The sequence below is a fragment of the Arctopsyche grandis genome, chromosome 13 (genome assembly GCF_051622035.1).
Source record: "Arctopsyche grandis isolate Sample6627 chromosome 13, ASM5162203v2, whole genome shotgun sequence".
NCBI classification, from domain to species: Eukaryota; Metazoa; Arthropoda; class Insecta; order Trichoptera; family Hydropsychidae; genus Arctopsyche; species Arctopsyche grandis.
Genome location: NC_135367.1, coordinates 10,603,861 through 10,629,782, shown reverse-complemented (window position 1 = coordinate 10,629,782; position 25,922 = coordinate 10,603,861). Strand labels below are relative to the sequence as shown.

The window sequence follows — 25,922 nt, the reverse complement described above, 5'->3', positions numbered from 1 at the left end:
TAATGCAGCACACAGACATTAGTTTGATGTTGTTTAGTACATAAGTATTGATTAAAGCAAATTAATGGGGATGGCATTAGAAATGTAGAAAGTTGAATTACATAAATAATGTTATAAACCAATAGAAACGTTAAGATTTCTTAACACGGAGCTACATATGTAGTATCTCTACCTCTCTTTCTCAAAACAATAGGTTTACCTTAAGAAAATACAAGTTTTTGGCTACCGGTAAGTTCTTCTATTTCTAAAAATTTCAGAATTGATTTACGATATTTTCACTTTCACAAATTTTCACACGGTCGAGTTTTTTAGGCTTAATATCGAAGTAAGTAAACATTTTTTGGCAGAAAAGCAAATGAAGGTTTTTAATATACATACATATATAATCCCAAAAGCATTCTAGTTGACTTTTGAAAAGGACCCAAGAATTATCCATATATAATCCCAAAAGCATTCTAGTTGGATTTTGGGAAGGACCTAAGAATTATCCAGTTACGTAATTTGTGGCACTCCCAATTTTTTACTATACATTTTCCAGCAGCAAAAAAAAGCAAATATTTAACGCCTAACCTAACCTTTGCAGTCTACAAGTACAATAATTAAACTTAAGAAAAAAAAGCAATTATCGAGATAAAAAATAAATCTTTGTTAAGGTAGTGTAAAAAATACATTATAATTATAACTAAAAATAAGCATAATTATGATTTTTTAAATTCGTTAGATAAGTATTTTAGATCAACAAAAAATCACATCAATACGAAAAACATCCGACTATTGATTCCAATGCTCCCTTTTGGCGCAGCAATACTAGATTTTGAGTTCAAGACATATCTCATAAACGAGAGCAAACCAACGAAAATCACTTTCATATTCAAATTCAGTGGGTCAAACTAGTAAAGATTGATTGGTCTCCACTCCGGTATCTAAAAAAACGTGATTTTTTTCGTAACTTATTAGATAAGTTAAAAACACTGATAAGCCGATAGGTCTGTATACTAAAAGACTAAACCGATTAATTACAAAAGGTCGACCGGGCAACTCCGAGACTAATATATAGTCTATGAAAAACGTACATATTTTTTTAAATAAACTTTGAAAAACTTTGGCATTTGAATAAGATCGAAAATCATTCAATGACTGTTCATAAACCAATACCGTTGACCCAATAACGTGCGGAGTTCCCCCGACCAGCTGACCCAGCGTTGTTATGACGCATCTCTTATATTTACTTGTTTTTTTTTATTATTTTTTATTTCAGCTCGTTTAATTTGCTTTATCTGGTCTACATTTTCCGGTATTTTCCGGTGCGATCGGCGGCGGCGAAAGCTGCACGATAAACAATAATAAATAATTCGACACGACATTATCACTATCGGGCAGGTACCCAAAAGAATACCGCCCCCCATCAACTGCCAAGCAGTTAAATCCGGTAAATTGTTTATACGAAGTGTTAACTTTTTTTTTTTTTTGGTTAATTTTAATCAATTGTTCCGAGCATGTGCGAGGCATCGCTATCTGAGCAGGTTTCCGAGCCAATATTTATCTGAAGCGTTTTTCCTTGAACTTTGACAGCTTGTGCGAGCTATCGAAAAAATGTGTGGTCGTGCGTAATTATGTGTCGATTCTGTACAAGTCATTCAATGTCATCCGTTCGTCGTTTCGGTAATGTAATCAAAAATTGAATGTATGAATACTTTTCGTCGGTGAAAATTTCCATTCCGTCGTTCGGCACACGAATCATTGCTAAAATGGGTCAATGGAATTGTAGAATTTGCAACGCGAAATATTCGGTTTTATCTACATAATGCACACTTGGAAATGGATATCGTATGTGTATAAACTCTACATATAAAGTGACAATGTATGTATTACATAATTGAGATAATGTCAAATTCAAAGTTCAGGTGTTTGAACTAACAACTTTTATCAATGGGCGTATAGATAAACAGGAATGGTAATGGAAATTATCAATACATATTTTTGGGTTTATTTTTTTAAACTTAAGGATTGACAATTATTGAAAACAAACTTTTATCGCTTTGCCTCGGTTAAAAAAGAGATAATGAAGATCAATTTATCACTACGCGATGGATACTCATTAGGGTAATGACAAATAACAATACACGCTCCAACAGTGCTGGAGGTGAGAGCAAAAAAAAAAAGGTTTTCTACCGAGTTAACAACAGCCATAACGACCTAACAACAGATTGCCCTAATCACTCTCCGCTGTCTAATTATCACATATAATTGATAAATATACATACGTGTAATATAGAACACACTCTATAAAAGTCGACAGCCAATACTCGGTTCAGACTACGCGAAATAGATTTAGAAATAGTTGCCTACCTCTAAATATTAATAATCTATTAAAAACGTACACGTGTTAGTATACAATTTTGAGTTTACATGAGATGAGAGAGAAAATAGCAACTTTTACCACTGATCAATTATTAAACCGGAGTAGTGAGTTGCAAAGGGGCGGTAGAAAGCCGCGTTTGAATAGCTAGCTGTCATCGCTTCGATCTGGCGCAAGATTCCAATGTAATTTTTAATGAGTTCGTGAATGATTTATCTTATTATGCTAGCTACCCCCCCCCCCTCGCAATTCAGTAAAATATCAAAACGATCTAAAGAGTAGAAGTGGTTCGAAATCAGATCACGACGGACAGAAAAGTCACTGAACTAACATATTGAAGATAATAAATAAAAGAAGACCCGCTACTTAAAAATAGGTGAATCGTTAGCCTAAATATTAAATATGTGGTACTGTATCCAGGGCAGACGAGAGGGGACAACTTCCCGGGCCCGTACCATTTGAAGGGCTCCAATTATTTCATAACTATTTAATACGTCGAAAAAAGGGATTTTTTTTTAATTGTAAAATGAGTCCCCCCTCAAGCCCAGGCTTCCTCTTGATACACCTGACTACCAAAATTGATATTTGATTTATTTTAAAATAATAATGAATAAAATGACGAAAGGCATTCTAAGCTAGCTGAAATGCCCTATCAAAACTATTGAATATGTGTGTGTACATAAATATTCAAAATAATTATATCTAGAAACGAATTAAGTTACTTAATAATATGTCTCCCTACAGCTACTAGTGACAACCCTACAACTTTCTGAGAGAGTTACGCCACCTGCTAAGATAAACTAGCACATCTATACGCAGAGCAATTCCCCTTATCTATTAACTGCGATATCTCCAACAAACTAAATCAACCACACCAGCGACAATTCACCTGTCCGGATCCGGACTCAGAAACTCATACCACAGCAATGACAATACATATGTAGGTATACGACCATTTCGAAATCGGTGTGCACATAGGGCATACAATATCTAAAATCGAAATCGACCAAAACGAAACTAATGAAAACGATTGTAATAATCATGTCTATTTTACATGTGAACAATAAAACGTGAATACACATATGTAGTGTGACCTAGGTGGTCCCTAGCGTTTAATGACAGTCAGATGTGGATCAATTGTGTATTATTATGCCGAAGCGTGGTGTTTACAAAGAAACAACTCGGTTCAAGATGAGGCCGTGCGTATCGTTAACACGTTCTGCCGCAATGACGATTGCCAGAGGCTGCCAAACTTTTCGAAATCGAGAACATGCATTCAATATGAATAGATGCATTTTGAAAACGTCAGTCCAAACTGAAATGCCCCTCGTTTAGCAGTGATTCACAGAATGGTCCAAAACTACTACTAATTTCAGCGATAGTAACCGTTCAACTATATGTATATAGCCTGTGAAGTTAATATGTAGGGGCGGTAGAAAGGCGCGTTTGGATAGCCAGCTGTCATTACGTCGATATGACAGATGATTCTTATGTAATTTTCTATGGTTTCGTTTTCGACCAAATCGGAGACATTTCGTTTCTTTGACAGGGGCAGAATCACACCATCGGTGAAATAAAAATAAAATATCGGTAAAATACAAAGCGATCGGAAGAGTGGAAGTGGTTCAAAATTAGCTCACAAATTCCCGACGGTTAGGAATTTCATCTAACTAACCGAGTGAAACTAATAAAAAGCTTGTAAAAATATCCCGCTTCGATGCGTTCTTGGGTAGGATACAATTCCTAACAAGATTTGGATTAAATTTAAAACATAATCCTGTACTATGTATATCCCTTTGAATGCTGAAAAACGCCGATGGGCGTTGTTTTTTGAGTATGCAAAAAAATAAACAACGATATTTTCCACCTCGAGATTATTTTTAACCTATTTGTCTGGTAGCCTGCGCTCATAATTATTTTCATAATTGGATGGTGATGTTTTAGTGAATTTTGATCTTATCTCTTCTATTCGGGCCTCGCGGGGATGTTTTGTACATTACCAAACCATTACAGGTAGCATTGGAAAAAAATGCATTGAACATGGGTCGTGTAATTTGTGTCAATGTTTATAAGGACTGGTTTACACCGGAATATCTGAATTTATAACCATAGCAGAATTCCTCGAGGGAAATCCCAAGTTGCCGAGTATTTTAGATTGTGACTTGGCATTTAGATTGTGAGCATTACATTTTAACAACAACGAAGAAGATGGAACTAGTTTTGGAAAAATACATTCATTAATAGACTTCTTTTGTTTATTTTATATTGTTGCAAGATATATTAAAGAGTCTAAGCACATCTTTACAAAACTCGAAAGTAGTTATCTAGGGTATTAGGGATTAGCTACAATTTCTTAATAATTATAGTTGGAAATTTTCAGCAGAAAAGACAGCACTCAAAGGGATATCCTTTCAGATGGGTTGTAGAATAATTATTGAAGAGTTACCTTTCCACTATAAAGGACATTCTGACTTATTTTCAAGTATACACATGTACAGTTTTGTTTCTTCGAAGGACCAAGCGATTATTATCTGAAACTTGCATCTTCAGTTACTGATCCTTCATAAGATATGACTCGACTATTTCTACCTTGTTCCAAAACTTTAAATATAAATAGTAACTTCAGCTGAAAATTACTAACTACATACGACAGTCAGTATTCGACTGGTTAGATAGAATCACCTCAAACTGGCAGATTAATCTGCGCCAATCCAACAGTCGAGATCCAACTTTTGACAGGTCTATGGCGAGTGACCCAGAACTGCTGCTCCAGCATTCCACAGGATAATTGCCGTTGAAAAGAAACACGACTTGTGTGAACCGTGTCTAGTTAATCACACGATTGATATATTATGTATATCATTATGTGTGTTGGTGGTGGCAGAAGACGTGTGTCGTTTGTGTGTCAAGATCTTCTGGAACGCGAATCCAGCAATGAATGTTTCCTGTCGTGTCCCATTACGACCCAGAGGATGTAGATTGTAGGTGGTGTCAGCGTCACGCGCATGACTCTTACCGCAATTACACAATGCTCACTTTAAAATTACGCGTGTGACTGTACACCTAGAAAACGTGGACTGTCATACGTAAAATATACATATTCTGCGGTCGAATCTGGAACATTCGACAGCCTAGGTAGGATTTGCGTGTATAAAATGCGATCCAGATCCTAATACAAGTGAATTGAACACCGGTAGCAATTGTAATTCGAATCCATCAATTCGATTCGAGTTCTTCTCGAGTGTCTGGAATTCATACATAATTACGTACATATCCGATTGTATGTAGTGCGTCACGAGGGATATTTGTTCAAATATGCTAATGACATTCTATAAAAGGGTTTTGCGGAAATTTTCGGCCTGCCCTAAGTCTGCTCTATTTAAGCAACGAAAGCGATAGGTAAAATTGTATCATCTACTGGGAACTTAACATGTAAAACTGTTCCTCGAATAATACATAAATATATAGTTCTCCTCCCAGGCTCCTATTCCAAGAGATATCCGGCTTTTTAATGAAATATCCATATATCCATATATCCATTTTCCATGAATACGATATTTCCATGAATACCTATTTGTCTGGTAGCATGCGCTCATTATTATTTTCATAATAATGAGCGCAGATCATTGGATGGTGATGTTTTAGTGAATTTTGATCTTATCTCTTCTATTCGGGCCTCGCGGGGATGTTTTGTATTCACGGCTGGTTCTTATATATACATACATATATAGGAGCTAACTGTTGATGCAACACATTCCCAATTTTTGTTCTTTTATTTAACTATTATTATATGTTTTGTGACTACTTCTATTATTGTTTGAAGTTTTGCTGCTATTGTTTTTTATGTATTGTATATATATTTTATTTCTGCGTAATTCATATATTTTGTTGTTTCTTCTCTGTTATATTTACGAGCATTGTGGTGCATAAGAATTACTGTACATAATTCCACAATGGTCCTAACTTTAAATAAATAAATAATAATAATAAAATACTGTCAAAATTATAGGGCGGGTTGTCATTATGGCAATACCAAATAACAATACGCGTTCCAACAGTGCTGAATGAAATGGAAAAAAATGGTTAGCTACAAAGTTAACAATAACCATATATTGCCTCAAAACTATATTGCCCTAATCCATTATCCAGTCATAAGAGTAAAATATGTATACCTTTACATTATTAATGCTAACTTTTTAAACTGAATTTGATCCAAAATACATGCATGCATTAATTTCAACATTAGGAAGAGTGAAATCTGAAGGAAATGGAAAGTTATAAATTGTACTATAGCGTGCTAACTTTCCTATTGCTAATTGCTAATACATGTCTATTCGTAGAAAATTGTCACTACATAATATACAATTTTAAAAATTGTGCAATTTCCATATTCGACCGATGTTAAAACGGTCCAATTAAAATAAAAATCTTCATCGAACGGTGCATTTTTAACCGCCGGCAAGACCGACCGAAATTACTTAGCATTACGAAATATTTCTAGAGATTCAAAAAAAGGTTTAGAGCGACTGCGAGCACGTGCTCAGCCGATATATGTATATCCAGCATAGAAATTGTAGATCAGCAGACCGAACAAGGTCGTAAAATCCTACGAGGTCGGTCGACGCGATTGCGCGACTACTGCACCGGTGCAAGTGCAAAAATGCACCAGAAAAAATCCCAAATAGAAATTCAACGTAAAAAAACAATATATAATATGTGGGTGCATATAAAAAAAACTGTTCCGAAACGTTCGAAACACGACATGCAAATTTTTCTTGTGACAACACACTAAATGTGGCTATTGCAATACTAAATATCGCTTGTTAGTGGCAATGTAATAAGTAAAACGGCGATAGAAATCGTTTAACACTTGAAAAGCGCTCGTGTTTATTTAATTAGATATTGGCGATTCGTACGAGAACGATTCAATTAGGCGCAGTGCGTTGCCCTGATGTTTTTAACCGCAATCAACTTACTCCACATTCCTATGGTTCAATTGCGAGACATTTATGTAAAGTGTGTGGCGACTACACATAATCACTGCTCGGCAGATAAGAGATAAAAATGATCAACCATATACATAGAAGATATTGATCGACGTAGAAGAGTGAGGCGCAAAGAAAAGGACACGAGTGAAAGAAAGGAATAGCTGAAAAACGGCAGGAAGGAAAAGTGAGCAAAAAAAAAAAAAGACCCATTATAATAATGAGCAGCACTCGAATCCCCCGAAAAGTTTCAAATCGTCGGAGCGTTTGTTGTGAAGATTTACTACTGCTCCAATCCGAACTCCCGACATGATTCATGAGCTGAAATTTTGATTTAGTGGGAATTCCTCAAGACGGTTCCAAAAGTACTGATGAAATGTATTATACTTTGCAAAGTGAAGCGAAGTATGTAGTCAGTAGCTTTACGATGAAGATTTTCTGAATCTGAAGTTTTTTAGACCATTTCAATATATCAGAAAAAATTACAACTTGAAAAACTTACTTGATTCTACCAAGAAACTGATCAGAATTTCAATTCCGAACAAAATACGCCCTAGCATAGAAATGGAAATATAATAGCCAAGTTATTACATTTTCTTCTTTGTGAACATCATTGGAATAATTTCAAGCTTTTAATTAGCTTCACTCGGTTAGTTGGATGAAATTTTCGAGCGTCCGAAATTTGTGAGCTGATTTTTGACCTCTTCCACTTCTCCGATCTCATCTTTTGTAGTAACTTATGGGATTTCATACGTTTTTCGCAAAAAAATTTAAACCTCTGTCCTACAAAGCAAGAGAGCAAAAATGGTTGACAATAGTGATCCATATTTTGTGAGTAAAAGCAACTTGGACGCCGATCTCTGGTTATTACCAGGCTTAGGACGTCGATGGATACTTTTCAAATAACAATAGACCCGCCATTAGTGTTCAAAGCAAGAGAGCAAAAAACATGGTTTTTCTAAGAACTTGACAATAGTGAACTGAACCATTTTCACTAATACTGAACCATTTTTCACTAATACTCGACGTATATACGAATACAATAATAAAATAAAAAACTTATATATATATACTGTTGGTTACCAATGTTTCCTCTTGGCAGAGAATTTACTGCCATCTATTGAAAATTTATTTAATTAATTATTTTTTATATTGGTGTTTTATATTGTTTACACGTAGGTAGGTAGGTAGGCAGTTATATTTAAACAATTAAATATAAATATTAAATACATATATAAAAGGTATTTGAAAAAATTCGACCGCGAGGGGATCGCACACATGACCGACGACACATGTCTTTTAATTAGTTTTTTATTTAACAACTTAATATGCCAACCAGAGAAATGTTATATTAATAGAAGTGGCTTTAGGCGTCATATTGCTGTCAAGTGACGATTATCCACAGAAAATCCTAAATAATTTTAGCATCAGTCGTATTTGATGCTCGGTGCTCGACGTACGTCCGATAAAAACTTCTCTGTTTGTTTATATTATTCGCAAGATGGGCAAGCATCGGTAAAAATTGCACAATTATTTATTTATTTATTTAATATACTTGGGGGAGGCGGCAAAGCCGATAGGCCCAAGGGGTTTGAATAAACATATTTTACAAATTATACATAAATGCAATAAAAAAATGAGAAAAATTAAAATACATTAAAAAAAAAAACAATATTAAAATAAAATAAAATAAGAGAAGAAGAAAATATAAAATATATAAATGCATTCAAAAACACACAATAAACAACATGGGATACATTTTTATAAGTCAATTGATCCGATTGTATTCCGTGCATTGCAGCGTATTTATAGAGACATACGGCGTAATATTGACAACAATTATTTATTCATAAGGGCCCTTCTATTATTATTACATTTCTCTGATGCCAACACCCATGCGATGTTATGTCATCGGGTACAACACTAGTCTAATAAGTATAATTGTAATGCGAACGATTGCTCAGAAGTTTCAAAGGCCTCCAACTAGTCTCAATAGTGAACATTAGCATCGTAGAGTTTCGACATATTAATCACGTGGCATTATTATCAGAGAGGCGGTCGAAGTTCAATATGCATCCAGAGACCCAAGAGATTTGTCCTTTTGTGAGAGGACTTGGCCGGTTCGACTCGGATCTCGGATCTGAAAAAAGTCTTGGGGGGGGGGGGGGGGGGTCGAAAAAGAGTACGACGACGCCTCAATTGGGGTCTCGCGAGGAGAGTCCTCAGGAGAGGCCGACGTAACGACTTCCGAGTGTGAGGTCGCCGGAGAAGTCGCAGAATGGCGCGCAACTCGTAAAACTGCTCCGTCTCTAATGCGGATGCTCTCAATTGAAATTGCGGCCGATATATTAAAGAGCGCTAAACGCCATGCAAGGCTAAACAATAGTGGCCGCCCTACCTATGTGCGGTGTTTTCCCCTTCCTTCCCTCCTCGATACCTCCCCCAACTTGGCCACGAGCAACCTGGAACTGCACGCTTGGTCCCTGGACCACACCTGCAGACATGGGAGCTCGTTCTCTCGGAGCTACATGCATACATTCATGCACATTTCCTCCCATTCACTGCACCCCATTTAGTGTACCACTTTTCTACACATACGAAACCTTCGGCCGGAGTCGAAGTCGTTAATATATCGAGTAAGTATATGAATATTGAATTATGCACCTACTAGCTATCATAAAGGGTTCATGTTTGATTCACCACAGTATATAAGTTTGGTACCTCTATATTATAAATTTATGTATGTATATTTGAAAAGCAGTGTTTCCATTTTTGTATTTTTCTCATCTAATATATAATATCGAAAGAGACTTTGTATGTACATATGTAAGGTGTGGGTGGTACAATACGTGACGTTAAATTCTAATAAGTTTAATAAAATGTTTACTATTAGATTAAGTCATGTTTAAGCGGTTTATATTACAAATACCGAGCGAAGCCGGGTAAAACCACTAGTTATTAATGACTCCAGCTGCGAATGGGCGTGTCTTCATTATTAATTCGTACGATCTTATTATTTCGACAAGTTTCTCCTACATTTCTTCAAATATGGGAATCACCATTATCGATCACTATCAGAACCATACCAAAATACAAGGATAAAATATCACCGAAAACACCCCAAGGGGTGAGTTTTGGCCTTGATTGCAATAGCATATATTGGGCGTGCTAGTGGTTTTTTTTTACTTGCGTAACTATCTAAATAAAACACATGCCGCGTACCTGATCGTAATTATTAAGACTTAAAATTCTAATAAAAGTGGTGGAAATGGCCTCGATTTTATTTTTGACTATTTTTATCAATTGATATATTGAATAATTCATACAAATTATTTAATTATGTATTGAAGAATTCAATTATGTATTCCTAAATAAAAATTTATACATTGCGCCATTCTATATTAGCCTGTATATTATCCTGCCTTGGTGAAATTAAGACTGTATTTATTGTATGAGAAAATATTCGTACAAAAATTCAGACATCTTACAGAAAAAAAAATTAAATGTCGGAGTCGGAATCGCGTTTTTTAATTTAACGACTCCACATATCTGGTATGTGTAAAAGTCGCGATTGGAGGTGTGACTACTTCGACATATGTATGTATGTAGTTCTGCCTAACGGAACTAACTCATATGAATGAGTCTTTTTTATATGTACGATATTAAATTGACTCATACGATTTGATAAAAGCAAACAGCAACAACATATTGTAATTTACTATCATCATTATTACACATGTATAATGTAATTTGTAAATGCCAAAAAATACTCTGGGGACTAGTTCAGTAAAGAGATACATACAATCGGTGAATAGTACATAGGCTGTTTTGAATGCATTTTATCCATCAATTTGATAAAAATTTTTGATACTCTGAAGATTTTTTTTTATATAAATTAAAATGAAAAACGCTATAGCGGAACGAAGCTGTATATTAAATGGCCGGAAAATTATTTAAAAAATATCGGAAAATTATCTAAAAAATCCCTTCTATTCCTTGTATGTATATATATATGGGTTATGTAAGACAACTTGAAATTTAAATTTGATACGGAAAAAAATGTAAGAAAACCTTTCTAGCATTATCATTTCTTACATTTTTCATTAAGAAATTATTGGCGTCATTTTCAAATATTTCAAAAAACATTATATGGAAATACAATTTAATGGAAATTAAGCTTCATTGAAGAAGCTAAAACCTTGTTTTGATAATTTCTATAATTACAGTTTAAGTTGTTACTGTTAAATATAATAAAGAATATTATATAAAAAATCGAAACGGCGTCAGTAATTCGTCTCTGATTGGCTCAAAGTCAAAGTCGTTTCTGATTGGTTGGTTTGATCAAAAACGTTTGTGATTGGTCGGTCGATTTGTTTCGTTTCAAATAAATTTAATATAAAATAACAAATGAACATTTTTCATGGTTTTCATTTCATTTACATTTACCGAGCGAAGCCGGATAGCACCACTAGTATTATATAAGGAAATATTGAAAACTGTCGCAATCCAACGATCCAATTTCATTCTGCAATACAATATTTCTGCCGGATTCATACAAAAGAAAAATTTGAAATACAACCCCGATTCCAAATTAAATATGCAATACAAATTATTAGTCATAATAACAGACGACTGGTATAGTAAACGGACGGCATTGAATATAGCCATAAAGATGGCTATCAACGTTCGTAATAGCATTTAGAGAAAATTTACAGCATTTTAATCAGATTGCACAATATCAAAAACGGTGCAATACATTCGAAGGGAACCGGCGAACGAACGAAAGGATGACTAAGAATCGATTTTCTAATTGGAGGGGTGTGTCCAGTCTGACCTGCGAGTGTGGGAAAATATGCACACGGAAAAACATACATAATACGAACAAATTAAATGTATATATATATGAAGAAAAAAACGGACGATGATGCATTTTGATCGGTTACAGTAATAACAAACAAAAACGGAAAACATGCAATTGTCGAAACGAAATGAGACATTCGTGTGGTGGCTGCAATGATGTAAATTATCGGGATAAATAATGCATGTTCCGCATCGGCAGGTTGGCATGTGTGTGAGGAGTGAGGTGTGATGTATCAAGTGTCAGGTGTCAGAAGGGCGTGCCCGGTGTGGAGCGGTGGGAGGGGGGGGGGAGAGGGGGGGGTCGTTTTAAATCGGTTGGGAGTTTGAGTTTGAATATGAGAATGGATACGAGAGCGAAACTCACGTCAGACGAAGCCTTGGACGCCATCGCTGCAGTGACGGGGACAGCCGCAGCCGCACTGTTTGGTGTTTACGATGACGGTGACGGTGACGGTGACGGCGAAGGTGACGACGATGATTATCAGCGAGCGACGATCAGCGAGTGATGAGCGAGTGCGCCGCTACCCGCCGCCCTGTCTAAACACAACAACACCGCCTACGACCATCGCCGATTCGCACACTTTCACTCGTCGCCACCCGTGGCCTTCTCAATTATTCACCGCGTCGAGTTCATCCATTTTTAATTGATGATTCAAACCTGTGGTACATGCTATTTTGGATTACATAGAGATTTAGCGTTCTCTATTATTGCATACTAGTTGTTTTACCCGGCTTCGCTCAGTGTTTGTAATATAAACAGCGTAAACATGGAGAATATAATAGTAAATATTCATTTGGTTTTTTATTAAATTGATTTGGATAGAAAAAAATATAATATTCAACCAATTTAATTTTCGACATAGAAACTTTGTTTTGTTTACGAAGTTCCCAACGAAAGATACTTACATACTTACATACAAAGTCTCTTTCGAAATTATATATTAGATTAGACTTTTACGATGTTACGATTTCAGCTTATTATTGTATGCAGAATGTTCAGACTAATTTTCTGATTATTAATTATCTAATTATGTCTTTCGTGGTTCCTAACTCATGTGCACCTTTGTGTGTTCATGCGTTGTTGTTTATTTTGTACTTGGCTATGTACAATTTGGTTTTTTTTTATATAGAGCGGTGATGTACGGTTGTTCTTGTGCAATATTGCTGGACAACCGTCTCGTTCTACGACGAAAGGGTCTCTCAGACTGTATTCGTTGTGAACATAGTGGGAAGTTTTGATTTGTTTCTTCCTTTCAAAATTGGCTGGGGTTAGTACTTAACCTCAATCATAGGGCTGAAGGCCTCAGCTCGCCGCTCACTCCCCCTTTTTCTTTGCTTTTTGTACACTGTATACGGAATAAAAACTATAAAAACACACGACCTCTTTTATTTGTGCATTCCATTCCCACCAATCCATCACATGCACTCCATCACATAAGAATCATCGACGATTGGAGACACCATTGAGGGAGCTCCACACCGCAGTCTCTACGCTGAGCTTCAGCATGTGTGAGCGTCCGTACACAGAAGGTCGCTGAAAATGTTATGATTGGCGTATAGAACCAATGCTGAGGTGCTGACCCTGATGGGAAAATATGTCGAATTGGTCATGTGATGGAGAGCCAGAAATCTCACACCTAATAATCCAGGGAAAGATCGTAGGCCAACGTAGTCGGGGCCAGCGGAAAACATTATGGTTGAAGAATATTCCACATTAGTACGGCCTTAGAATTTGAGCCCTATTAAGAGCAGCCACCGATAGAATATGGATGGGTTATAGTTACCGACGTTCTAGGGGGACATGGCAAGTGAAAAAGATTATTGTATGGTTTTAAGTTGGCAGCACTGGGTTACTCACCCACACTTATAAACAATGTTCGAACGTTTTGTAGAGGTTTCGTGTCCGTTTAAATCTCACTAGTTTACAACACGCAGTAAATGGTAGGAAGACAAGGTTCGACGACGATAGCAGCTTAACGGATTTACATAGTATTAGCTCCAGGTGGAATAAGAAACAAAGATAGCTGGCGTCTAGCAACATTACTATATTATTACTAATAGCAATTTGCTATGTTAACGAATTCGCTCTCTATTGTTGAAAAGTCGCCGCGTATACTGACAAATACTCTTTAAATAAATGAAGAGGTCAACTCGCTAGGCTATCAGGAGTCAATTGATTGAAAGTCGTGACGAAATCCCTATTTGCAATATTAAAAGCTTTCGGATTAATCAGTGCTCGTTTTCTCTTGATTTATTATTTGCAATTTTCTTTGTGCAAATCTTTTGCTAGCAATCTCTCTCTATTATCAAAAAAATTTACTCACTCTCTTATTCGCAATTAAAACAAAATGAAAATTATTACGATAGCGCTCTAATAATTTGAATCATTAATTAAAAATCATAAATTCATATATTATATTTAAGCTATTAATAAAAATGTATATTTGTGAACAAATGTATAATAAATATATATAATTTTGTAACTTGACTAGAAATATGTATATATTTATGTATGCTTTGATCGAAAACCGGTAATTGGATTATTATTAGTCACACTACGATCGCCCAAAGACAATTTTTGCCATGAAAATCGCGTATATGGAATATTTGGCACTCGAGCCAGATGTTCCATTATAGAGATTTTAGTGACTGTTGGGCGAGCTCTTTGTGATCAATAATCACTGAACCTCGAAAACTATAAAACGTATATTATGGATTTGTCACAAAAAGTTCACTAGTTCTGTCATTGCATTGGTTTTCGCCATACAACAAATGTTAAAGCTTATACACGATGAGGTAAAAATGACTGATGTAAGTACATAAAGATAATTAAAGCTCCAGTTTAACCGCTTCTTGCGACTCGTCGAACCAGTTTGACAACATGCTCTCTTACTTGGTCATCATTTTTTTTTAAATCCGACTAAAAATTGAAAACTTTATAACAATTTTATGCAGTTATCTGAAAAGAAACCTTGAAATATTTTGAATATGCAAATATATATAGTAAACAAATGGAAGGAAAAGCACTTTATCAGTCATTGGACATTCGCATTTTAAAATTTAAAAAATAAAAACTTTGTGACATTATGGTATAATTTTGGAACTCTCGATTGTGTTCTTGTTTTTGAGTATAATAATAATTTCCCGTCAACCGGGCATTGAAAAATTGTGCAAAAGTATGGATACGTATCGTATCAAGATTATGGCCGTAATAGTGAGTACACAAGTGTCGTGTCAGTGGCTCGGTGAAGTGTCAGTGTGGGGAGTAGATTAGTTGGTGGTGGTGGTGGTAGTGTGGTTGTGGATTGGGTGGCGGAGCCCTACAGAGCGTCAGCCCCCGGTTATGTGAGGCACAGTCTCTGGGGCTACTCCAGAGTGTCCGAGTGCACTTCGTAAGCGGTCGCCAACGCCAACGCCAACGCCAACTCAAACGCCAACTTCGAACGGAAACGGAAACTGAAACGCCATGTCGGTGCCTCCGCCTCCGCTCGTCAGCAGCACTCCGCCTCCACCCGACCATTGCGACGATGACCTCGACCTCGACGAAGACGAGTTCACTTTCCAATGCACAGGTTCCCTACAACTGCATCACACATCACACATCACACATCACACCCTTGCATCAATATTGCCATATGTATTTGCACACTTGTATTCGCATCATATAAATTGACACAGTAAATAGTGTGCTTTACGCGCATTTATTTTACATTTTGAAATTAAAGTTTTAAATCGAGTATTTACGATGATATATCAAGATCGTATAAAGCAATACTATGCTTGATTTGTCCTTGACTTATATGCTGTTAATGTTTTACATTGATGCCTTACTTTTGTATTCAATCAACAATTTTGTATACAAATTTGTATGAAATTGATTTTGTATTATAATTTAATATATTTTTTCCAATAAAATCTTTTGGAAATTGATATTTTTGGAGAATATTAAATTTATTTTTAAGACCATTTTCGATATTATTCTTGAAAGGTCATTGAACTGGTGGATTTATGAAATATTATGTATATGTATTTCAAATCGTAGTAAATTCTCACTTTTGACATTTGATTCGTGATATTTATTTTTCATTTATTATAATTTCAGATTCGTCACATTCACCTTCCAATCAATTCGAGCCTGAGAGATTTTCATTTGATTGCACTTATGTTGAAAAGGTATCATCGGAGAGTGTTGACGCTAACCCATCACAAGTATTGAGCAAAGAAAAAGTTAATACGCCTTCGGACGAAAATGCTCCGACTCTCATGATCCAAAATGAAAGTCAACAGAAAGAGCCGTTTCCCAAGTTTATAGAAAGTCTGCAAGTCAACCGCGATGGTGCTAAGAACGATTCCGAAGAAGAAAACAATATTGAAGATTTAGATTTGAAATTAGATAGTCTACAAATTGACTTTCAAAATGGGAAAGAATCCGTCGAAGATAGCCTCAATGCGAGCTTTGACGATTTCGGTACATTTTTCAGTTCATCGACTCTCAACAGCTCACCCGAAACTTCATATTATTTACCTAAGGTTAACGAAGGGCAAACTCCTGACGCGTTTGAAAAAGATTCCAGATCGCACGAAACGTCATCTGACGTAAGTGTTTCTATTCCGAATGAAGAAAATAGCGACGTCGACGTCGCTCTGGAAATTCCTCATGACTCGCCCCAAAATGAACCAGATGATATTGTAAATAGTGAAATTAAATCAGACGAATCACTACCTATCGAAGATATTTTCCTCGATATTGTAGAAAAATATAACCGCGTCGAAGTCGAAGAAGCCATTTCATCAGAAATTCCAACCACTGATTTATTTACTGTATGCGGAAACTGTTCAGAGCGTAATTGTGTATGTTCTATAGAAAATACTCACAGTACTGATATTATAACCGACGACTTTGTCGTAGACTGGAATCAAAACGCCAGCAATCACATTCCTGAATCTGAAAGTACAAACCAAATTACAAATCTTGATCTCAACTTTGGCGATGACTTAAATAGCGGGAATGAATTGAGTGAGCAAAAGTCTAACGAAACCGACAGTGACCTAGATTTAGGCGTGTTAGCAGAAAAAAAGGATGATTTGAACGATGACGACTTTGGCGATTTTGAAGATTTTACAACATTCCAAAGTGGCGATATAAAAGACATATTGAGTGGGTCATTGAATACTTCTCAATGCCCCCCGCCTCTTGAGACTGCAAATATTGATGATGTACAATGTGACGTTAATGAAAAAATGGACTTTATCGTCGATAATAATAGCCCAGTCAATGATTTCTCTTCTACACCACCTGTTAATGATGTTGATGACGACGACGATTTCGGAGATTTCGATACTTACAATCCTGTCGTAAGAAACGACGAAACAGCAGTGTCCGAAACAACAACTACAGATGATGATGATTTTAAAATGAGCGAACTTTTATCTGAAAATGAATCGACAGCTGGTGATAAGTTTAATTTAGTAGTTAATAATATTTTTTGTGAGGAGAATGTATTTGAATGTGATATAGAATCGAAAGAATCTAATTGTGAATTGAAGACGGTCCTCGGTGAAAGTTGGAACCATCTTATCAACTGTGAAACGGAACAATCTTATCTGTTTCCATGGAACAATTCTGCTAGTCAAAAATCTTTGTTAAAAAGCTTAGGAATTGATTCTAGAAACATTGTAAGTGTTCTTTTCTTCTGATTGGTACACTTTTTTTTATTTATTTTGGTTTTGTTTGTTGATGGTTTTATCATTCCAGTTATTCGGACCAAAGTGGAATGTAAATATGCCGAGATTTGCCGCTAATTTAGGCAGTAATCCTCTGCAGCCGATCAAGCCGATCTCGGAGCAATATTCTGAGCGTAAATTGACAAACGTCGGCGACGCTCAATCATCTCCAGCGTTGCCCGGTAAGGACTTCGGATGGGAGAATGGTTCAAGCCTGACTAGTGCAGATTTACAAGCATGTAAGTGCTCGAATCCGCTTCGTCAAAAACTATTCGCAATTGAAGAAAAGTATAACAGTATTATGTTGACATGAAATTTTATATTGTTGATTATTGTGGTTTTTCTTACATGTCTCACATGCAATGGATACTCTTCAACTTATTGCCTATTTGTTTTGTTTATCATTATGGTTGGTTTTCGTTTATATTTTAAATTATTTGATTATGCTGCTCTTGGTACGGTTCCCATTTCGTTATGTTCGTTCACCTCATCCAGCTTCCTACGCTGAATCCCTCCTCCTAGATTTAGAACACCTCATGGCAACTTTGGATCAAATGACCTCTGGTCAATCTGCACATTTTAAAATTAGCGATCTTTTCACAAACGGTAAGTGCAACGATGAAAAACGTATTTATTACACATCATTGTTATGCATTTGTTTGTCTGTAATAAAATATTCCCAATAATATTTCTATACATATGTAAGTTATTGAGTGAATTGTTGTTTTTATTATTATTTTTTAATTATTTTGTTTTTTTTCAGCTTGCAGCGAAAGGGATGACCTCTCAAATGTAGTACATGCATTTGAAGCTCAAACTCCTTCGGAAGAGCCGAAGACCGACAAACCGTCTCATCCGACTGTATTGAATTTTGGACGTAAAATCAACCTGCCAGATACTCACATATTCACACCGACAGATTCAGAAACACCTTGGTCTCACACTATTCATTATAATGACGAAAATTTCAATAGTTTCCAAGATCCACCGAGTAACGACTTCAAGACGAGTGACGTCGATAAGATTGTTGTTACTCACAACGAAAGCTTTGACGAGTTTGACGACTTTCAATCACACAAGACCGGCGATATTGTCTCGACCGGTGACAATGTTTACGCCGATATTAAGGAAGATGCATTTAAAGTGGACTCGTTAAGTACAATCGCTGCTGTCGATAAGGGTAATGCAATTTTAAACGTTCCGGTCAAGGATGAGCCTGACGATTTTGGTGATTTCCAATCAGCCGAAGCTATCGCGGCTTCTACTCGAACCCATTTTACAAATACGAACTTATTAGAGCCTGTTAAGTTGTCTCCGATGGCTCCCATTGTAAATTGGCCAGCGCCTGGCGAAGTGAAATCTTCTGATTTCAATGACTTTTCTGATCTAAATGATATTTCTTTGCCGGTATCCACTACCAATGTGAACACGCTCGATAATGGTTTCATGGATGCTCTTTCCGATTTGTCATCTTTGCCAAATTTACCTTTAGGATCGACTCAGTTCATTTTAAAGGAATCGAAAATTGTCAGCGATGCTAATGTAGCAGATTCCGTTGAGCCAGTTCAGATGCAACCTAACGAGAAACATACGAGAATTAACCAAAGTGATTTTTCTGTTGATTTTACAGAATTTTCAACAAATTCGATAACAACTAAAGAGAGCATATCCAATGTGTCAAATATAAATATATTGCCTACGAATAATGGATCTAATGTAGACGATTTTGACGATTTTCAAAGTGTCAAGTTTGTACCTTTCCCAAACAACGTGCCGAATAAAGAAATCGCATTACAGCCGTCGTTGACAATTTTCGAAAATGGACCTAGTAAAGCCAAAAACGATATGCGACCCGTTGTGAATTACTCGTTGAATTCTTATGAAAAACCTCCGTTGGAGCCAACGTATGCGCGTCGCCAAACCGAAGAGTACTCTTCGAAAAGTTCCTCGCAACAGATACTGCAACCTCTGTCTTTAGAAAATTACTCCCAAATCAACTGGCCAAATCCCGGCATCGATTTTCAAGATCTAGCTCGATTCAATCCGGTGGATTCGATAAAATCGTACAGCGAAGTAAAAGAAAACACCAAAGCTAGCAACTCTTCGAGCGTCGATCCGTCGAACGACGACGAAGGCTGGTCGGATTTCGTCTCGACGAAGCCGGTGGCCAGTCAGCATTCGTCGACGAAGCCGACTATGCCGAACATGCTGTCGTGCAACGGCTTCGGAATCGCCAATTCATCCAATCCGTCGATGGACGACAGCGTCGACTGGTCCGACTTTGTGAGCAGCACGGTGCCGTCGAAGAACACCAACGAATTGAAAACGATCAGTCAGAACATTCACTCGCAGTCGACAGTCAACAATCCGTCCTACTCGTATAAAAACTCAAACTTGCCAACCGCCAAATCGAAAACGGCGATTCAAAGTAGCATGCCGCCAAACGTGAACATTTTACCAAACTTGACGTACGTCTCGTCGAAGACCAACACCAATAGGAACTATAGTAACCATTTCCAAAATTTATAACATTTCGTTGACCATAGCAATGAAAACATTGCTTGAACGCACGCGTACATGCATGTATAATATATATATATATAAATACTCTTATTAAAATTAGCCGAGAGTGTGTTGAGAGACGTGAAGTGTGCAGATTTCTTTTTACGATCATGTGTATGTTGTATTCGGCAATTGTTACATTGGATTATTTTATTTATCATATTATAAATAATGGATTCATATGCAGGTGCAGTTCTTTTCAAATATAAATGTTCTGAAGAAACAAAAGAGTACACACATTGAAATGTCATTTTTTATGATACATTTCAATTAATATGTATATGAGAAAATTTGTACATGAACTTTGCATTATGAAAACAATATAAATTACAGTACACATAGAGACGATTGTATCAATTATAATTCTTATTTACGGACCAAAATAGATTATTATTGTACATAAGTTAGACATTTTAAGTAAAAACTGCACCCTGTTGCCAAATTGTTTTGAAATTATTTGAATTTTCGGTGCGTGTAAGATATGTATGTATGTATTATTTTTGTATAATAATATTTGAAGAGTAAATTAATTTATCATCTCGAGTTACCATTCATAGTTAAAAAAATTGTGTATTTAAGCATATATTATATTATTGATTCATTTACGTTTTTATTCTCTTATGAAATATACTTATCGTCAAATGAAATTATGATTTGCTCATATTTTATTATCAGTATTTTACGAAGACTCACGGCATTGTTACTTAATTTTGTTGTAGATATTGAAATTATTTATTATTATTCTGTACTACGATTATAGTATTTTGAAAGCCAAATTTACATGAATTTTCAGTAGGCTTTTAATATTTTGAGAATTGTTAACGAATCTGGTGTTAGTTCACATTTTGTTAAATATCTCATTTGAGCTTCGATTGTTGTAGTGACTTGTTGGATTTTTAATACAATGACGTTAAAATCAGTGCAATCCTATTATTTATTGTAATTAATTCTAATTCAGAATAAGTTAATACAATATGTTTCCGAAATACAATTTAAATATTTTAATTTATATAATAATACTCGATGTTTGATCTTAAATAACCGTGCAATTAAATATTTACATTTGAAATCTGTTAAAAGTTGATTTTCCATATTGTAGTTGAATTATTGTAAATTTCTTATTTATTTGTGCACTCGCACATAAACGTTGTGAGATTAATAATTGTGGTATTTTTTAATATTAATATTATTACTACATATTTAAAGTGTGATAGTTTTTTTAAATTTATTTACATGATTGAAATTAAAAGCATTCCATTTATATATATATATATACATATGTTTTCAATATTTAAAGAAATATATTTAATTCTATAATAGATACGTAGTTGAAAGGTTTTGGTAAATTTTATTGTTATATGCGACACATGCAGTCAAAATATGTAAACATTTTTGTTTAGAATAGTAGTTTGGATGTGTAATACAATTATTCACCTTTATTAACCAACGTATTTAAAATTGGTTAATTAGCTAATACAATTTATATTAATACTTATTTTTAAATCCAGTACACATTGTTTATTTATTATTAATTCTTACGTGTCCGTTTTCTTTGTAAATTGTGTCAAACACATTAGAAAATATTATTTAAGTAATTTATTAGACACTTTGTTCGTACCGATTAGGGGGACAATATAATTTGATCATCATACTACTTATAAAGACCAGTGTTCGGATCATAGGGTACTCAAATGTATGTATGTATGTATTTCGATCCGCCGAACAGCGTTGCAATATGTTTATTTTCATTTCTATAATTTATTATTAAATCATTTATGCAAAATTTTATATAAATTTACTTATGTGCACTTACGTCTTTTGTTTAAATTCAGGATGCTGTTGGATATATTGACACTGTTCAGACCAGATATGAGCTTTTATTTATGCTAATGAATCGTGTTAGTATTGTGAATGAAGAGTGAGTGTGCATATTCGATATGTATGTATATTGTGTAAACTTAATAATATTTATAAATATGTAAATAAAGTTTTACGCTAATATAAAAATCATTTTTCTTTTATTTAAATATACATAGTGGTTACTGATTTTTATTTACAACGCATCAAACCAAACTTAACATTTGTATAATCCTCAAGACTCTTGAGATTCTTCTTCCGTTTCTATATTTTCCTCCTTTACGTCGATGTCGTAATTATTGTATTGTTTATGTATGTGATTTTCTAAAGTATCTCGGAATGGTGACTGTTCGAATTCCGGCCAGGATATGAATCTATAACAATAAAATTCAATACATATGATATGAGCTGTTATATTTAAAAGTGCATAAGTCTACTTTTCTTCATTTCGAGAAATTTCGTTTAACCCTTTGAGTGCTGACGTATTTTCTGTTGAATGCTCACTACGGTGAAAATTTCCAACTAGAATTATTTAGAAATCCAATAGAAAGGAGGTATAAAAATTGTAGCTAGCCCAAACAAACCCTAGATCACTACCGCCGAGGATTTCGAGTTTTCTATGGTGTGTTTAGACTCTAATATATCTTGCAACAATATAAAATAAACAAAAGAAGTCTGTTAATGAATGTATTTTTCCAAAACTAGTTCCATCTTCTTCATTGTTGTTAAAATGTAATGCTCACAATCTAAATGCCAAGCTACAATCTGAAACACTCAGTAGTTAGGGATTTCCATCGGGAAATTCTGCTATGGTTATAAATTCAGAAATTCCGGTGTAAACCAGACTTTATAAACATTGATACGGATTAAACGACCCATATTCAATGCATTTTTTAATGCTACCTGGAAAGGCTTAGCGGGTAGTATTCTTGTTTACTTTGTACATGCCTAAAATACATGTACATGCCTACATGCTAAAATACAATGCCTATCAGCGTTTTTCAGGCCTATGGACTTGTTGGCAAAATGCTGATCGGCGTTGGTCAGCATTCAAAGGGTTAATCCAACTTTCGTTTTATATATTAAGTGGATATAAAAATAGATATTGACTTTTTAAATAATGTTAATTTTTGTCCAACTGAAAGATCTTGAAATTGTGTGAAGATGGTGATGTGTGGCAATTTTTCATCGTTTTCATTGGGTAATGTTTGTAAAGACGTGCCTGGTGGGTTTTGCTCGGTGATGAGCCAAATTCCACAACCGGGGATCCACTCTCTGAAAAATATTTCATTCCAATTTTATATGATTTATGGTTACGTTTGTTTTTGAAGAACATCGACAGTGGAAACTTACTCCAATTTAGGTATGATGCGATACTCGCGATTGCGCAAATGATGTTTACAAAAGTACCAAAATAATGGTAGATTTTCTTTAGGACAGGGTAGCTTCTCTTTGGCACAAATGTGAACTAAATAAATATAATCTTTCTCCGAATTGATAAGCTGTAAAAATTAAGAAAGGAAATGCATACTTGTCGGTGTATCCGATTAGAAGATTGAGTAAGACATATGTACATACCTCTGCTTTTTTTGTATTTACTTTAGTTGGCTTAATTACGTGTTGAGGCAGGTAATCTTTACGTGGTAATTTGGTTATCATTTGATGTTCGAATAATGTGTTGAATACGACGGGTGTAGCTCTATAGTTAACGGTATTTTCATCAACGATTTTCAAACTCTGTTAATTTTAAAACAAACTTATTAACTGTGCATATTTTGAGCCAACTTTTATCACATATGTATGTACATCATATTTAACTTAACGATATAATCCAGCGGAGACATTAGCAAATAAAATTCTGGTCTTCCCAAAGATATGAGAGAGTTTTGAAATATGATTGACATAATCAAGTGCTTTACGAAAGAAAGAGAAGGTGTGCATCCGATCCCTGTTATGATGCACTCTGAAAATAATATTAAAAATACATATATAACGTAAATGAATATAATAAAATGTTTTAGTTTTTACCGCTTTCCCAAGGTTTAGTTTCGATTGAATCAAATAACTTTTCAATGCGGTTTCCACTGTCTAGTTTGTCTAAGAAGGACATTCTCCACATTCCGAAAAAGTCTTCTATTTTATATTGTAGCCTGTTGGGATACTGTTTTTGTAGTTTCTGAAAAGTTTCAGTCGAATCAACGAATAACAATATAAATGTACATATACATAAGTAATAAAATAGGTAGGCAGTGGCGGTTTAGATATAATTGGTACTTTGAACTAGGCTATTCTGGGCCAAGCCGAATTTCTGAAATAATTTGGTTAAATATTAGCGTGAGTAATAAACCATCTGTAGGAATACATTGTAACTGCACGATATCCCACGTTTTATCTGCAAAACAAATTATGTCAAGAGGTTGCAGAACAATAGGTACTAAGAATCAAACCAAAACCAAGAACGGTGACATGCAGACGCTGTGAACATTCCACATATGCTAGCAAACGGGAAACGATCCGGAATGTGAACGACATTATTTGCACACGACCCCTAAGTGCAGCTACACCACGCGACCTCTGGACAAGGACATTTGCACACGGCCACCATCGGACTACCATATATGTATAAACCCGCACAGTGGACTCATCCAGCCAAGCCACCAGGAGCAGAGCAACTAGTTCCTTCTCCTCGTTTACACTGTACAAAATAAACTCTTGTATAAACTGAACATATGTAAATAAAACGATCCTCTTCAAAACACAACCGTGTTTTAATAGGGAGGGATACGGTCAACACACCTCACCTGCCCATAATGGTGACCATGACGTGATCTGAACAATCGCACCTGCAACTATTTTTACTTTATCTATGTTTTACTGTCTACAATGATGACCCCAGTCTACACATCTAAAGATGAATGTTTTTTGCAAATTTGAATGCAAATTTGTTAGAACCATAGAATCGTTTAGAACTACATATGTCATGGTCACATCGGTTTTTGGAGAGTTAGAGGCAAAAATAAACAAAACCAAAAATGAAATTTTCATTTTTGTTGTTTTACATAAAGTCGATCGTTACTAATAGACGTTTTGATCAGAATCATACCATTAGAAATTGTTCATAGTTTGAAGAAGTTTCGTATAAGTTAATCTTTGGAAAATGAAGGTCAAGCAGTTCCTTGGTTAAATAGCCAAAGCCAGGATTAATTTCTAGCAAATTCTCCGGGGTAGATTTCTCCAGACATGGTTTGAGATGGCTTATAAGCCGTTTGGCAGCCGATTCGCTGGCAACGTAGAGAACCTCGGGGGTGCTTCGACGCATGCGCAACAGATTATTCAGGAGGGGTTCTGCGCCCTCCAGCTTCACCCCCGACACCCCTTCCACCCCTCCCACCCTTCCCACCCTCGACTGCTTCGTCGCCCCACACACGGATGTAAACAAGCGCTTCATAACCTTCAATACACAACTGTCAAACTAATGTCAAATACGAGCGCCATTGTATCCTCCTAATTTGGCCATAACGTACTTGCGTACTCGTTGGTTATTTATATTTCCCTTTACTTATGGACTTTTGGGA

General features: G+C 35.5%; 3 protein-coding genes across 7 annotated transcripts in view; 1 reads left to right on the top strand and 2 right to left on the bottom strand.

The window, feature by feature from the left end:
• Positions 1 to 12,796, bottom strand: part of LOC143921277 (sodium/potassium-transporting ATPase subunit alpha) — a 62,746-nt gene extending 49,950 nt beyond the window's left edge. For 2 of the 5 annotated variants that reach the window (XM_077444509.1, XM_077444507.1), the window contains exon 1: positions 12,569 to 12,749. In XM_077444509.1, coding sequence (XP_077300635.1) covers positions 12,569 to 12,592 — 24 coding nt within the window. In that variant the 5' untranslated portion in view covers positions 12,593 to 12,749. Of the gene's footprint in view, positions 1 to 12,568 lie in introns of all 5 variants that reach the window. The other 3 variants (XM_077444505.1, XM_077444506.1, XM_077444508.1) reach the window with 3 other exon arrangements.
• Positions 12,797 to 15,424: 2,628 nt separating this feature from the next.
• Positions 15,425 to 21,134, top strand: Afti (aftiphilin). Its single transcript, XM_077444242.1, has 4 exons — positions 15,425 to 15,776; positions 16,307 to 17,880; positions 17,960 to 18,167; positions 18,692 to 21,134. The coding sequence occupies exons 1-4, from the start codon at positions 15,671 to 15,673 to the stop codon at positions 20,455 to 20,457; spliced, it is 3,654 nt and encodes a 1,217-aa protein (XP_077300368.1). The 5' UTR covers positions 15,425 to 15,670; the 3' UTR covers positions 20,458 to 21,134.
• Positions 21,135 to 22,483: 1,349 nt separating this feature from the next.
• mtTFB2 (mitochondrial transcription factor B2) lies at positions 22,484 to 25,840 on the bottom strand. Its single transcript, XM_077444244.1, has 7 exons — positions 25,451 to 25,840; positions 24,376 to 24,523; positions 24,171 to 24,310; positions 23,926 to 24,084; positions 23,701 to 23,849; positions 23,458 to 23,622; positions 22,484 to 22,721 (listed from the first exon to the last, which is right to left on the bottom strand). Exons 1-7 carry the CDS (start codon positions 25,793 to 25,795, stop codon positions 22,583 to 22,585), a joined length of 1,245 nt encoding a protein of 414 aa, XP_077300370.1. The 5' UTR covers positions 25,796 to 25,840; the 3' UTR covers positions 22,484 to 22,582.
• Between the last annotated feature and the right edge of the window lie 82 nt (positions 25,841 to 25,922).

Bases quoted from the DNA above. Each gene is read 5' to 3' on its own strand.
- mtTFB2 (XM_077444244.1), bottom strand. From the start codon at position 25,795: ATGAAGCGCTTGTTTACATCCGTGTGTGGGGCGACGAAGCAGTCGAGG. The intron at 24,085-24,170 runs GTTAAGTTAAAT...TAAAATTAACAG, and splicing joins TGTCTCCGCTGGATTATATC to AGTTTGAAAATCGTTGATGA. The intron at 23,623-23,700 runs GTAAGTTTCCAC...AATATTTTTCAG, and splicing joins CGCATCATACCTAAATTGGA to AGAGTGGATCCCCGGTTGTG.
- Afti (XM_077444242.1), top strand. From the start codon at position 15,671: ATGTCGGTGCCTCCGCCTCCGCTCGTCAGCAGCACTCCGCCTCCACCC. The intron at 15,777-16,306 runs GTTCCCTACAAC...TTATAATTTCAG, and splicing joins GTTCACTTTCCAATGCACAG to ATTCGTCACATTCACCTTCC. The intron at 18,168-18,691 runs GTAAGTGCTCGA...GTTTTTTTTCAG, and splicing joins TAGTGCAGATTTACAAGCAT to CTTGCAGCGAAAGGGATGAC.